This window comes from Eublepharis macularius, chromosome 3 (assembly GCF_028583425.1).
Source record: "Eublepharis macularius isolate TG4126 chromosome 3, MPM_Emac_v1.0, whole genome shotgun sequence".
In the NCBI taxonomy this organism is placed as follows: Eukaryota; Metazoa; Chordata; class Lepidosauria; order Squamata; family Eublepharidae; genus Eublepharis; species Eublepharis macularius.
In genome coordinates this window covers 150,926,886-150,941,197 of record NC_072792.1, presented here as the reverse complement: position 1 = coordinate 150,941,197, position 14,312 = coordinate 150,926,886, and the positions used below count along the sequence as shown (strand labels likewise).

The window sequence follows — 14,312 nt, the reverse complement described above, 5'->3', positions numbered from 1 at the left end:
TTAACATCTTCAAAAATAAATGAGATTTCTAACACAAAATTAATATGACTAGTAACTTTCTTTCAAAAGGGCTGAATGACTATACATGTCCAAAGTATACGCTTAAGAGCTGCATTTTATGAATTACACCACCAACATAAGAAGTTGGTTATCACCCTAAACAATCAGTAATCAGGAGGTGGCGTCTCTCTTTCAGACATCTTCCATGCAGGAAACCTAATCCTGGCTGCACCATTTGGTAGGAAAGGAGAAGAATTTACTTTCCAAATAAGTGACAAAATAACCAGTGCCCTGAAGCCAGCTTGTTCCCATCATTTACCCCCTCCCGCCATGCCACAGTATGGCACTCATCTTTGTGCTATTCTAAAGAGACAAGCTGGGGAGCAAACATCTGCTACAGACATTTATCTAAACCCTATGGAAATCTCTGGAATGCATTGTTTTCTTGTTTTCCTGATACTAAGAAAGAATATTGGACTATGAAATGTTGGCTTTCTCTTTCAGTGTTACTGTAGTACTGCCTATGAGTGGCATAAGCAGCTCCCAGATTGCATTGGCTCTGCTGAAGCAATCAGGAAGTCTGTACTTTGCCTGTTCAGTTCTAGCATCTGAGAGAACTATCAGGTCGCTGGTGTCTCCCTATGCTCTGTTGAAAGCTGCTGTCCCCAAGGAAACAAGTGCCTTCCTAGTCCATTCCACTCTCACTGCTTCTTATGGCAATGCTTTCTGATGGGTCTATCCTCAGCCCTTGCTGCCTGTAATCCAAATAACTAGCAGTATCAGCTGTGTGAAAGACTTCTTATACAACTGCCTCTTGTCCAGGAAACAAACCAAACCAAAGGCAAACCAATGAGAAGAGACTTCAAAATATAGTGGAAAGGGTAGAGAGAGGATTCCGACTCTGAAGGTGGCAGCACTTTCACTAGTCTGAGTTTTCTTTATGTATATATATATACTTATAGTTATAGTTTATGCTGAATGTTTATTTGTATACACTGGATAGGTTAAACTATGGGTTTATTTTTACCAATTACTAAAACTGCACACAGTGATCCCTAGCAATTATTTATAGAATAATTTTCAACTAAAAAGGTGCTAGCATCTTAAACTGGTTCTAGCTAAGCTTCCCCTCCTCATGGCAGTGAAAATGATGGTTTTATCTGGCAAGAGCCTCTCGGTAGATATAAATGGACATTTGCCTGGGTTTGGCCAGAGGTGCAAGCCTGTGGTGTAAACCAAACTGCTCTTGGCCCATGGTTCTTAGCCATCTCGTTGCCTGTGATGCCAAAGTGAGTCTGACCAGTGGATCCAGGACCAGCTCAAGATTTGGAATGTTGTATTGTTTGTTTGTTCTATTTAAATTATATTTTTGTGTTTGACAAGCCACTGAGAGCCAAGCTACAAGGGATGCCTGGCACAGGTTGGACTCTTGTCAGCTTCCCTCAAGTTTTGATGGGAAATGTAGGCATCCTGGTCTGGCTCTCCATTTAATTGAAGTTTACAAAAAAAAAAAAACCCACACACACCCAGCGAAGGGGAAGGGTGGGGTGCCCGGCGAGAGTCTGACACCTGCACTCCCCTCCCAACCGCATGTTCTCCCTCCCATAGACTGCCACTCTGTCAACTTCAATTAAATGGAGAGCCAAGCTGCAAGACCAGGATGCCTACATTTTCCATCGAAACTGACAAGTGTCCAACCTGTGTCAGGCGTCACTTGTAGCTTGGCTCTGAGTCCCCACTAGGGAGACAAGTGGACAGTTCTGGCAAGCAAGTGTATAGGTACGCACACTGTTGCAAATGTTTCAAAATCAGGATGGGGAGAGCCTTCAACACTTAATTATTAAAACCTATTCACATATTAGCAACTATGTTCATACAAGGTTGACTTCAGCAAAGTAAACTGGCTCTCAGAATTGCTGAAGGGAGCTCTAGTTTGCATCGGTTAACTTTCTTCCTTGGACTACAGGCAGAACAACCCAATGGAGGGCAGACCAAGTGACCCCAGTGTAAATCTTTGTCCTCTTGACTTAGGCTGGCTAGAACTGAATCACCTCATAGCAGTGAATCTACACCAGCTTAAGAGAAGAGAAACTAGTGACCTTTTATGTTGCTCAGTGGTTGCCCTAGTTATTGATTATATTGTATTCACTTGCAGTGTGTAATCTGCCTTGAATCTCAGTAAGAAAGGAGGGATGATGATGATGATGATGATGATGATGATGATGATGATGATGATGATGATGATGATGATGATGATGATAGGGACTTCTCCTTACACACTACAGATGAGAAAATCTGTTTCTTCTAGGAAGGGGTACACAGCTGTTAACAGGATTCCTAACTGGAAGTAAACATAAGCAAACTCAATATACTCCATTTTCTCTAAGCATGTGAATATTTAAGGTATGTAGCTTGAAAAGAAGTGTTTTCAGTGAGTATCAAGCTCTGCTTCAGAAAGTAGATTCAGGTGTAGAGAGCCTTCATAACATCACTACTTAGTATTGTGCAGCATGGGGAATGGGCTTCCAAATATATCAATCAAATGAGGGCTGTTTGAAGTGACAGGAGCACCTTAGTTCCACCAGCAATCCCACAGGTAGTTATGAGTGTAAGTTGTATAACGCTGGAGGAGAAGTTGATTGACAACAAGCAAGCTGTTGTTTTCTGACCAAACCTTAGCCCATATATCTTAACTTACAAAATATTTTTTCTAAATACTTTTTTTAAAGGAACCTCACAGTTTTGCAAAGTTGTCATAAAAAGTTGGGAGGACAACAGAACAAATCTAGACATTCAGTAAATTCTGTAACTAAAGTAATCACCACCTCTGTGCCAGATGCAAATGATTAAAAGTAGTCTTGGCCATTGCTGATACATGATCATCTGGCATCAGATGAGAGGGGCTTTTAACTTTATCCAAAACCATGTTAAATCCATGTGAACTGTTAGATTTTAGCACAGTTCAAAAGCATTGTTCAGACTTATCTATAGTAAAAAGCAACAACCCACGTTTTTCATAATGTCATGTGGAGAAACCATAGTGTATGATCCATCTGCAGTATGGATTAAGTTATTTTTAATAGAGAAATCTTTGTATGAGTCTGCTGTAAGAAAAGGGGGATGAATTTGATTAAAATAAGCAAAAATCAATAGATTCTATCCAGGATAACTGCACTGACTTTTTTAACAATGTAAATATATACAGAGGAAATTATTTCCCTGTAAACAAGCAGAAAGTGCTTAAGTGAGAAAGAAATGTTGTGTTCTTGAATTTGCATGCAAGTTATTCTTGAAACCAGTGACGTATATAGCATATGGTAGACTTTGCCATATCACATCAAGCCATCTTTTTTGTACTTTATACAAATTATTTTATTGTGTACTTTCCTGAAAGTTGCAAGTGATCACTTTTTTCTTTAAGAATTTCTGGCTGCAGCCCACAAATTTTTAATTTCTGAGAAATTAATTCCTGTGAAAGCCCTCTGCTGTGGAATCGCCCAAGGCCACTCAGTACATTATGGGTTGTAACTGAATGAGAAATCCCTACATGGTTACCCATTCTACATTGAGTAGCAATTATCTCAATTATTTTCTGTCAATATAAATGACCTAATTCTAAGAAAGTCTCCCAAGTATCTTTTTAGGTTAGACAAAGATAAGAACAATAAGGAAGCATAGTCCAGCCTACCATGGCTGCATCACTTGTGTTCAGAGGGTTCCTCCGTAAAGCCTTCTATCTACCTTACCCATGCATGCAGCCAGTGCAATAAGATACTAGGGCAATGGAAGATCTGTGCAGCCCTTTTCTTCTCTTGGTGCAGATTATTCTGGAGCACAGGTAATTTGCTCCAAGCAAAAGAAGGCTGGATAGGGATCTGGGAGGTATATGTAGATTTTCCTATTCTCAGGAGAAGTGGGGACATCAATTAGCTGGATGAGAGCTAGTAAATTGAAACTCAGTCTACTGTTGGTTGGCTTGTTGTTAATTAGTTGGTTTGTTCTAGAACTCCCTCTAAAACCACAAGTCTGTTGATAACTACATCTAAAGCTGCAGATGGAGAAGCAGATTTCCCCTCTGGCAGCTTTGGCTTTCCTTGAAAAGCAAAAATTTGCCATAATTATCTGATCACATCCTGGTTAAACCTCTGTGATGCACTTTGCATATAATCTGCCTTTTAAAAAAATGTTCAGATGCTCTAGCTAGTGCAGAGCATAATGGTTTAATCATTCAAGAACATATTTCAATCGTAAGGCTGCTGATTTTCTTCTGGGCCTAAAGTTATTACTTTTGAAGGCCTACATGGCTGATTTGTCTCCTCTTTTGAAAGTAATTCTTCTCCTGCCTCTTGAAAATAATTCCTTACCCCCTCCCCCAGTGAGGACCAAGCATTGTAATTGCCCTGTAGAAGGCATGTAATGTCGAGGACCTGGGTGTTAATTAAAGGGTCAGGGGAAATTGACCTGTTCCTGCCCCTAAGAGCAAGACCCAGAGTGGAAAGGAGACAGAAATGTATCAGTCATTTGTTCCCCACTTCCCCAGAGCTCCTCCTGTCCCATATTTTAAAATAAGGATTTGATGTCAAAAGACATTTAGAACTATTTGCATTTCCTGTTTTTATGAATACTGGTTTTTTTCTATTATATATGTTGACTTTTATAATATATTTTAAATCAAACAGAGGTCAGATTCTTAGTTTACACTTTGAAAAATTGCTTCAGCTTGCTTGTTCTCTGTTTTGATACCACGGTGGGGCAGAGCAGTTTAAGTTTAAAACTGGTGTACTGTGGTAAGTCTATACAACTTGTACATTACAATAGCATTATTTTATTTGCTATCTTAAGTTTTAAATGGTTCTGCTGATACCAGTATGGTTCTGGCAGCTACATAAAGCTGTGTTAATAATCTAGCAGGGGAAGGAAGTGACCTAACAAGTGCTGCTTCTGTGCAGCATCTATTCCCATTTCCTTTCAGTGGAATTGGTCTCCATCCTCTTGAAGTTTATGGCAAATCCCATAGGGTAGGAAGAATGCTGGTCTACTTACATCAGTGACTCAAATGACTGTTAGTATAGGTAGCTTTCCATAAATAATAAAACAAAGTTGTTTGGGTATAGAGTAAATACTCCAACCCCTCTCCAGTTTTTCTTTTTAAAAAACATATTGCCTGTAGGGACTTTAATTTCTAATACTGCAAGTTGAGCGGCTGGAGCTGAAGGGCCAGCCTAGCCTGTGTTTCTTTTGTGGATGCACTGCTGGGCTCTCTGAGAGCTAGGCCTGAAGTCCCAGTGAGCTTCGGGCATTTCCAGGGTGAGCTGATCTGCTCCTGGTCTGCTCCTCCCCAGCCTCCAGTGGGGCTGGCCAGGGCGAACTTGCCGGTGGGTTGTGCCCAGCGTCATTTGTATTCACCTTCCTTACAGCGCTGGCGGATGTGCTAAGCAAAGCAGCCTTTGTTTCCGCCAAATCTGACAGAGGTTCTTCCCTCTGACCCCACAGACCTAGCTTGTCTAAAACGGCTCTGCAACTCGGACCCCGCAGTTCCGTTTCGCTATGCGGAGCGCATCACCCGCCCAGCTAGGCAAACTCTCAACTGTGAACCTCTTTGGGTAGCTGGATCTGTGTGTGTCGGTGGCGGAGCCCCGCTCGCCGTCCTTCGGACGCCGAAGAGGGGAGTCTTGGTTAGAAACCCCAGCGCTGCCAGCCGCTCCCTCTGCTCTTTGTTCTGTGTTCGGAGGACAACAAAGCCGGCTGTCCCCTGGACAGGTCCGGGCAACTGGCACAGAGCGGGGCGCAGGTGGGAGCGGCTTGGGCGCCTCTGGAGGAGCTGGAAGGGAGAGGTTTCCGCGAAGGACGTTGGCCCCGCTTGCCTTCTTTGCTGGCGAGGCAACTGGCGCTCTTTTCCGGCGGCACTGAGTCCAGAGCACATCGGTCGGTTGCGAGGTGTCAGGTGCGCTTTTGTTTCGGTAGCCGTTTGGCAAGGAGGCTGGCGCTGCCCTCTCCTATCTCGGGGCCATATGGAAAAGCTGCACTAGTTTGATTATGTCTTGTGTAAACATTTTAATGTCGGATCCTTAAAATCCAGAGCCCATCCCAAGGGGGATTAAAACATAATCCTCTCGCTCTATAGCTGTAGTGGATTAATTTTGTATTCTCTCAGTGGCTGGTTTGCTCCCTGAAGGCTCTAACAAAAAGACTGAGCGCTCCTTAAATGTGCCGTGGTATTGGGAGTTGTAATTGGAGATTTCCAAAGGACAAGTGTAAAAACGACACACTATTAAGACTGAACGTTTCATTCTGTGACTTTTCAAAGCGCGAGTAGGGGGAGCTAAAAGAGACTATAATAACATTTTTCACTCTCTCCGATCTCACTGAATCCACGAGTCTCGATAATAAAATAAACAGGAGAATTCATCCCCCTCAGCAGCGAAAATAACTGCCTTTCTCCCTTTGTGTGAGGAAAATATTTTTGGGAAACGCTTCGGATCCTTTAGAAAACTCTTTTTAAGCTTAGCTGAATTTGCATAGATGTTTCACCAGGTCGCGAAGTCAAATGATTTGAAGGTGTGAGGGTTACTGGCATGCCTTGTGCATAAAAACGCTCCATGCTACTTGATTTCCCAAAGAGCTTTAAAAAAACAAAATCCCAGTCACCACTGCCCTTCGTTGTTTTTAATGCGCGAACACACGCACAAATAGAATTTAGGCATTCTCTTGGTAAAGATTATTGTTATAGTCTGACCAAGAAACACCAGCCGCTCCTTAAAACACTTTTTTTGGGGGACCATATAGCGCACGGGGAACTGGGAGGTAATTGGGTTAACTACTTGATCTTCCTTCTGGGAGCGAGCAAGGCCCACTAAACGCCTTCTTATAATGATAGACTATCAAGCGGCTCCTGATCTGCATCATCTTTAACGCCCTTTTATTTTAGCACCGAGGCCTTTAAAGCCACCGTGCTGGGAGAGGCGGGGGCGGCTGCCTGGGGGTGGGGGGGGGAGCATCGGTGAAGCCGGGTGGGGAGCTGCTGTCTGGAGAGATCCTCCGGCCGTTGAGCACAAAGGCCGAGGGGCCTAGGGAGTGGAAACCCAAATCCACTTGTAATCGCACGAGAGAATCGCGCATAATTACTTGAGTAACCTAGATTAAGATTGATGAGCCTTTAAAGCGCCGTTTCGGATCGATCCCCTGCCCTTTACAGGAGCCCGACCAACACGCCGGCCTGCCGAGCGGAGCGGCGCGCCACGACAGCGCCCTGCCACGGGGGAAGGGGGAGGGATGGAGGCGAGCTGAGGCGAGGCGAGGCGGCGAAGGAGCCGGGCGAGGCCGGCGCATGTGATCCCGATCAGCTGACTGGGGTCAAGAGGCCAGGCTGGCCTATTAGGCGAGGGAACAACAAGAAAATGAAAGAAAATAGAGTTTGTATCAATATTATCCAGCCCCTGGTGGGCTTGCTTGAAAGCTGTCAAAGGCGGCAAGCCGAGCGTTTCTTTGGGCTGTGCAGAGAAGGGAGCGGCGATGCCTGCCTGCTTGCCTGCAGTTGAGATCCGGGGAGGGAAGTTCCCGCTGAAATACAACCTGAACCGCACGTCAGGCAACTAGACAGGCTGATGCGGGTTAAATGAGTGGTAGGAAATGGCGCCTCCGGGAGCTGCTTAGACACGAACGGGAGGGGAGATCAGTGCCATGCAGCCCAAGTGCCTCAAGCCCGCCCTTCCCAGCATCATGCCCGCGGAAAAGAAGTCGGAGAAGCCACTGGAAATTTACCTGGCCAAAAGCGACACGGCTCTAAGACCCAAAGACTCTACCGGGCCGTTTGCAGCCCTCAAATTGGATTCTTCCCATCCCGTGCGCTTTATACCAATGAATAAAGAGGCCCAGTGGGCTTTATAAGCGGAACAATGAGGTGTCTTACTTTCCCGTGTCTAAAGTGTGCTAGCAACGCGTTGTCTTTATTTCCAGAATAACGCCTCCATACTTGGCTCTTAAAATCCCGTTCGTTTGTAGTTCATCTATATGTGTTTGTTCAGAGTAGGGCATGAACTGGAATTTCCGACTTACTTTAGGGCGTCTTCTAGAAACAATATTACCCTGCTTCACCCGAATCCTGAACATCACAATCTTTTTTGACACCAAGTCCCTTTATGAGTAATAAATCAGATTGATGCCAAGGTTTACTTGTAAGTAGGAGTGCTCGGGCAGTAATCCTATGCAAATTGAACTCAGTCGTACCTCGCCTCCGGGTAAACACCCCGAGGATCGCTCTTTAATCTAATAATTATGCTCTTAGAGACCAGGTGGAGGAGTGGGGAAGGGGCTATCTTCGCTATGAATCAAAATGGTTTCTTTTGAACCAAAACGGCCGGTATTGCTCAAGAAGGATTTAGAGCTAATATAGCTAGACTGCCCATCACTCCTTAGGCATCGGACGTCCGGTGGAAGACTTTAAATTGTGGGAAATGCTGTGTCAACCATGCCGTCTTCAGCTTGAGTAACTGCGCTTAGGCTTGCACTTTCAAATGCCTGAAATAACAAGATGCATATATTCCTTTAGGTGTGATGTATAATTTGCATTTCGTAATTTGACCATTCGGCACAGAAAGGCTAAACTTAAATACATTGTTCGGTCCTTGTAATTTCGAAGATGCGAATGCTAAGGGCTTGAACCCGGCTGGTATGGTGTGGAAATGAGCCCCGTTCAAGCTAGTTGGCTTTTTAACTGTCCCCGGACTGTTGCGAAACGAGGCCTGCCCGACTAGTTGGAGAGAGGGAAGATTTCAGCTGCAGGGTTGCGGGTTGGTATTCCTCCTGTGAAGGAGCAGATTTCCCAGCCGCTTTTTGGCTTCGAGTGAACCTTGCAAAACTGTTATGCCCTTGGATCTGGTTATGTTTGGATGAGCCCTCTGCGCCTACAGTCATCCGCGCATATCGCCGTTCTCGAGTCAGGTAACGCGGCCCTTTCGACCTGCAGCGCCGGGCTCCTGGTGATCGCTTCCCGAGGTTTTGGTTCAGGGGGCTCTGAGAAGGCAAGAAGGCAAAGCCCGGCCGGCCACCTTCCGGCCTCTGCCCAGGGTTGCCAGATCCTGATGCCGCCGCTCTTGTCTTGCAGGCCCCGTGGTTCTTAGCACGCCGGCTCAGCTCATCGCCCCGGTAGTGGTGGCCAAAGGGACGCTTTCCATCACCACCACAGAGATCTACTTCGAAGTGGACGAGGATGATCCGGCCTTCAAGAAGATCGACCCTAAAGTGAGTACTGGGCCCAGAGGGGAGGGATGGGGCTGCTTCAGCAAGGAGGGGGCTTTTAAACAACCACCGAGAAGCCCCCTTTGTCCCCCCCTTTGCTTCCCCTTCCTTTGAGTAGTTTCTGTTTTATTAAAAAGCCCAACGCGTTAATGATGTAAAATCCGCTATTACTCCGGCGCTTGCTTTTTAACAATCTCCCCCCCCCCCTCCAAAGGCCTTTGTATAAACGTGGGCAGCTTTAGCAGTTAAGCCAATTGCTTTGAAATCCCTGGAGGTAGCAGGGGGCCTACACTTCAGTCTCCTCAGGCAGACACTGCCGGGCCTTTCTGCCGAGCGGAGTTAAGCAGAATCGCTTGGTTTCAAGAGCTTCCGTGCTTCAGGGGCGAATCTTGCTTCCCGGGCTTGCTTGTAAGAGCTGCAGGAGCTCCCCGGGGGCGGGTGGGGGGAGATCAGCATTGCGCCTAAGTAGGACGCGGAGAAGAGATGGGCGCAGAAAATGCGGGGATTTGCCTCCCTCCTTAATACAATACCCCCCTCTAAGTTGGAACCTAAACATCTGACAATAAAACACGTCGAGTTTTATTCTGTTGTTGAGCCTGCAGGCCTAAGAAAGGTGATGGGAGAAACTGGTATATTTTAGAGCTGTGTTCATATTATTTTAACTAATGGGGATTTTTAGTAATTGGGGGGGGTAATTTCTGTTGAGGCGATTGCCCGCCTGTTATTCTTGAGCGGGTGATTTCGAGGCTGCGTGTCATGCTGGGTTTTTAGAAAGGGGTAAATTGGCAACATGGCGATAGTCAGAATTTTGCTACAGCACACCTTATATGGGCAGAGCTTCTCAAGGCCGCCGAAGTTTCTCCTTACCTGTGTGATTTCATCCCGGCTGCCTGCCTTGGCCGATTCCCCCTTGTGCTTGCCAGCACATTTGCCCCTTTACCTCTGAAGGGCTACCTCTGGAAGGAACCCTGTGCTGACGTGAATGGACGGGACTGGAGCGGGAATGCTGGAAGCGGCCTGTGCTCCTGCCGGACGCTTCCAGAGCCCAAACGCAATGGGCAGTGCTGTTTAGGGCAAAGGCAACCTTAGGGCGGTTGGCTTGATCCCTTGAACCTATAAATTTTGCAGCTTTTCTTCCCTTCTCCTGAAGTGTTGTGTTAGGAACTGAATTTACTCGGCAGAGCTGGCTTGAGCTTCCTTTCCAAGCTGGGCAGGCGCCTTAACCTGGTCCAGTAAATCTTTGAAAAGTAGATTTATTTTCTGAGGGTTGTAAAAACGTTTCTCGGTAAATTACCACACACTGGACTGTGACAGTTGGTGATGGCCTCCAGGACCCGATGTTTAGTATCTTACAAGGAGCTGTTTTTTAAAGATTATCTTAAGAAAAGAAAACTAATAGGAGGCAGAAAAGTACTGGGGGGGGGGCATAATCCGACAGCCCTGTCAGATTGCAAAATGCACCATCAAACCAAACCCAATCGAGTACTGAAAGGCTTGATCATATTTATTTTACTTTATTTATTAACTTGTAATTAAATAAAATCAGCAACAGAAATTTAATTCTAAGTCACAAAAAGTAATTATCCAGTGTATTTCAAGTGCATTTTTTTCAAATATATAATTCCAATATTCACAATTATATAAGGAAAATCCAGATTTCTTCTGAATATATTTAAATAACATTTCAAGTATATTTATGGAATGTTAGAAATAGAACAAGCAATATATTTGAACCAAAAATGTAAACTTTTAAATGTAGATACTTCAAAAGACAATTAACAAAAGTACCATGATAAAATCTACCTTTTAAATCGTATCTTCGTATGCAGAAAAATGTCCTTGAAGTATCCCAAAATGGCAATTTAACTTCTGTTCACCAAATCACAAAACACTAACATCCACAATTTCAAAAGACAATGTGAGATCACAATATTCCATACAAATTAAAAATGTACATGAGCGGGAACTGTTCTTGTAGTTGTTGTTCTGATGGCATATCCAAATAAGCTTTTATTCACATAGAGGTTTTCATTAAAAATGCCGGCCTTTTCTATAATCCATCGGTAGGCAGAGTGGTCACAATCAGGCTGCATTACAGCCGATATTGCATTTTCCCAGGCGATAATCATAAACTTTTTCTAACGGGATTTTTAAAATCGCGATGCAGACAAGAACTATAATACTTGCTGTTGGCTGTGTGCATGTGTGTGCGGACGGCCTCTTCCTTTAACGTAGCACGGTGCTTGTATTCTCGGATGGAGATCCTTTGCGCGCGCTCTCTGTAACAGAATCCTCGCAAACACATGAAAAAGGCGATTTTTAATAGTTTAAGGCCGCCAGTTCTGTGCCCTCTAAAGTTTTTCCAAACTTTTGGGATTGGTGAGTATCTCCCTAGCCAGTCGCCACGTTTGTTTGGCTGCGTTTTCTAGGGCGGAGTGAGGTTTGCCCTGGAAGAGGTCTAAGTTGGGCAAGAAGTAATGCGGACATCGCCTGCACTGGAGGCAGGAGATGAGCTGCAGTAAAATCCCGTTGAGGCGGTCGCCCAGGCAAGACTCGTCCCAGTCCGATTCCCGAGGATGTTTTTCGCACTCGTAGGAAACCAGAGTTTTCATGTGGTAATTGTTGAGGGGTTGCCCGGGCAGTTCCAGGTGACGATCCCGCAACGTTTTGAGGATCGAGAGGCATTTCTTTCGGCAGCCGCCCATTTGCAGTCTGTTCTCGGCTTCGGCGAACTGCAAGACCCAGGCGTCGCTCTCGGCCGAGCTCTGCTTGCCCGCCAGCGAGTGGCATTCCTTAGACAGGAGGTTGAAGCCTTCGGCTTTGACCTCAGCCACACGGTTGGGGCCCGGCCAGGGGATGTGAGGCAGGGGCCAGTGGGCAGCGCTGCGCGGCCAGATCCCGGTGCATTTGAACGCTGGCGTGATCTGCACCACGTATCTATCCCGGATGCGCAGCTTCACCTCGCTGGTGTCCGCCACCATTTTCACCACGTCCCTGTAACTGCATTTGTCCACGGCTTGGGCCACCAGAGTCTGAAAGCGCGAGCGGATCTTGCGGGCAGACAGATAACCCGAGGCCGTGATGAACTCCACCCAGAGCGACATGCTCCGTTTGCGCCCGTCGCTGAGCTTGAGCACCGCGCAGCCCGGCAGAGAGCCGTCGTCGACGAAGTTGAAGACGCCCATCTGGTTCAGATAAAGGACCACCTCGAACTCGGTCGGCGAAATGACCTCCAGGCCTTCGTAGCGGTTGTCCATCTCGTTCAAGGAGCTGATGAAGCGCGGCTCCTGCACTTCGACTTCCTTCAGCACGTCCGAGACCACTTTGCAGACTTCGCGGATAGTTTTCGCGATGGCCGCTTTCCTGGCTTGGCATTTCTCGTTGTAGTATTTGTTCAGATGGTACACCAGCTTTGCCTGGGCCGCGATCATGTTGGGGCAGAGATCCGGGTTGTAGACCGGAGTCTCGCAGTAGGCTGTGGGATCCAATGCGGCTGCTAAGGCAGGAGCCAACTTCAGAGAAGAAACAGGCTGCCTCGCCCTGAGAAACGTAAGGCGCTGGGCTGCGGCTGCTCCGCTCTTTCTCAGATGCTCTCTCTTCTTGCTGGCTGCTAGGAGGTCTGTTTTAAACAGAAATCCTGTTTGTTTTAAAGGGTCCTTGAGTGAGCAGCGGTGAGCATTGAGAGCTGTAGCTTTTTTTAAAAAAAAAATCAAAGTTTGAACCCAGACACAGCAAGGCTTCCAATAGTCAAAATAATAACACCTCTGGGTATGTATTTATTTATGCTTTTCCTGCAGTAGCCGTTGTGTGTGCTGGGTCCTTAGCCGGATGGTGGGGAAAGTGCTGGCTCTCTCTCTCAATCTGTGTGTATGTGTATATGTCAGAAAAAGCTGGCTGTTGGTTTGTATAAGAGCCCAGATGCACTCGTGTGGAAATTATAAAGGCAGGGCCAGGCAGGCGGGCGGCCAATCGCCACTGGGCTCGTCACGGCAGCCTCCTTCAGCTCTAGCCCGGTTAATTAATCCCTCTCTTGGAGAGAGAGGGAAACACGCAAACTAAAGGTAGGGGGCTGATGGCAGAAAACCACCAGCCCGGCCACCTACCCGTTTGAGAGCCGAGCGGGATCTGTCGCCTTAAAGTTGCACCGCCAAGCGCACAGCAGTTGAGAAAGGACTTCGGAAAACTCTGCTCTTCAGGCACCCAGAGCCGGTTTATCGCGGAAATGGGACTTGCAGGTGTCATTAACCACATCCTTCGACTAGGAAGCTGGAGACGCGCTCGAGGAAAGTCCTCCCATTTTAAAACTTGGCTTCATCTGGACCTGCGGGATAGACATTGGAGACTGCAGGGCAAAAGTTTTCTTCTGGTCAGCTTGCTTTAGTCTAGGTTTAGTAGGACGTCACCGACCCGGTGCCATGAAATATTTTCCCATTCTTCCCCCTCTCCTCTTCCCCATCAAATAACTTGAAGGGCTGTCTGGCGGGTCTTAATCGATTGGATGCAAATGTCGTCTTATTTCTGGCTTTCTAGATTAGTAGCAGATGCATGAAATATCCAGTTGGTGACCGGACTTGACAGTTTTTTCGGATTGGGTTTCAGAAGCTCTGCAGTTGGTGGTCAGCATCAACTGTATTTACTATTAATTTAGTTGCATCGTTACCTTACCTATGTCACACACGTGCATACAGAGTCATTCGAAGCATTCTTTGCAAAATAAATGTTTAATAATGTCCTGAAGTGGGCGGCTTATTTTCTCGCTAATGGTATTTGCAGTCGGCATGGGTTTAAACAAATGTGCACACACAGGAGGACTGTGGGGAGAGGTGGCCGGGGATGGAAATTGCAGTCACGCTAGCTGGCAGCTCCTGTGCCAACATGGACTTTTCAGATATGGGCTGCTTGAATGGAACAAGATCGCCTGCGGTCAGTAGAACTGTTTGCTGCACGGAGCGTTGCAATAAGAAATCCTTCGGCTACCTCCTTCAGCTCTGAGGAGAAAGAACAGTTCGAATCTGTCGAATCAAGTGGAGGAGCTTTTTCTTGAGCATGCAAGCAGCTTATTTTAAAATTAGCGG

The 14,312-nt window shown here is 46.2% G+C and overlaps 2 protein-coding genes across 2 annotated transcripts in view; one reads left to right on the top strand and one right to left on the bottom strand.

Annotated features, from left to right (window-relative positions):
- The window catches only part of NBEA (neurobeachin), a 702,521-nt gene that overhangs the window by 437,186 nt on the left and 251,023 nt on the right, over positions 1-14,312 (top strand). The window contains exon 40 of the mRNA XM_054973860.1: positions 9,104-9,240. Within this exon, the coding sequence (XP_054829835.1) occupies positions 9,104-9,240 (137 nt within the window). The remainder of the gene's footprint in view (positions 1-9,103; positions 9,241-14,312) is intronic.
- Positions 10,826-13,419, bottom strand: MAB21L1 (mab-21 like 1). Its single transcript, XM_054973859.1, has one exon. The coding sequence runs from the start codon at positions 12,666-12,668 to the stop codon at positions 11,589-11,591; it is 1,080 nt and encodes a 359-aa protein (XP_054829834.1). The 5' UTR covers positions 12,669-13,419; the 3' UTR covers positions 10,826-11,588.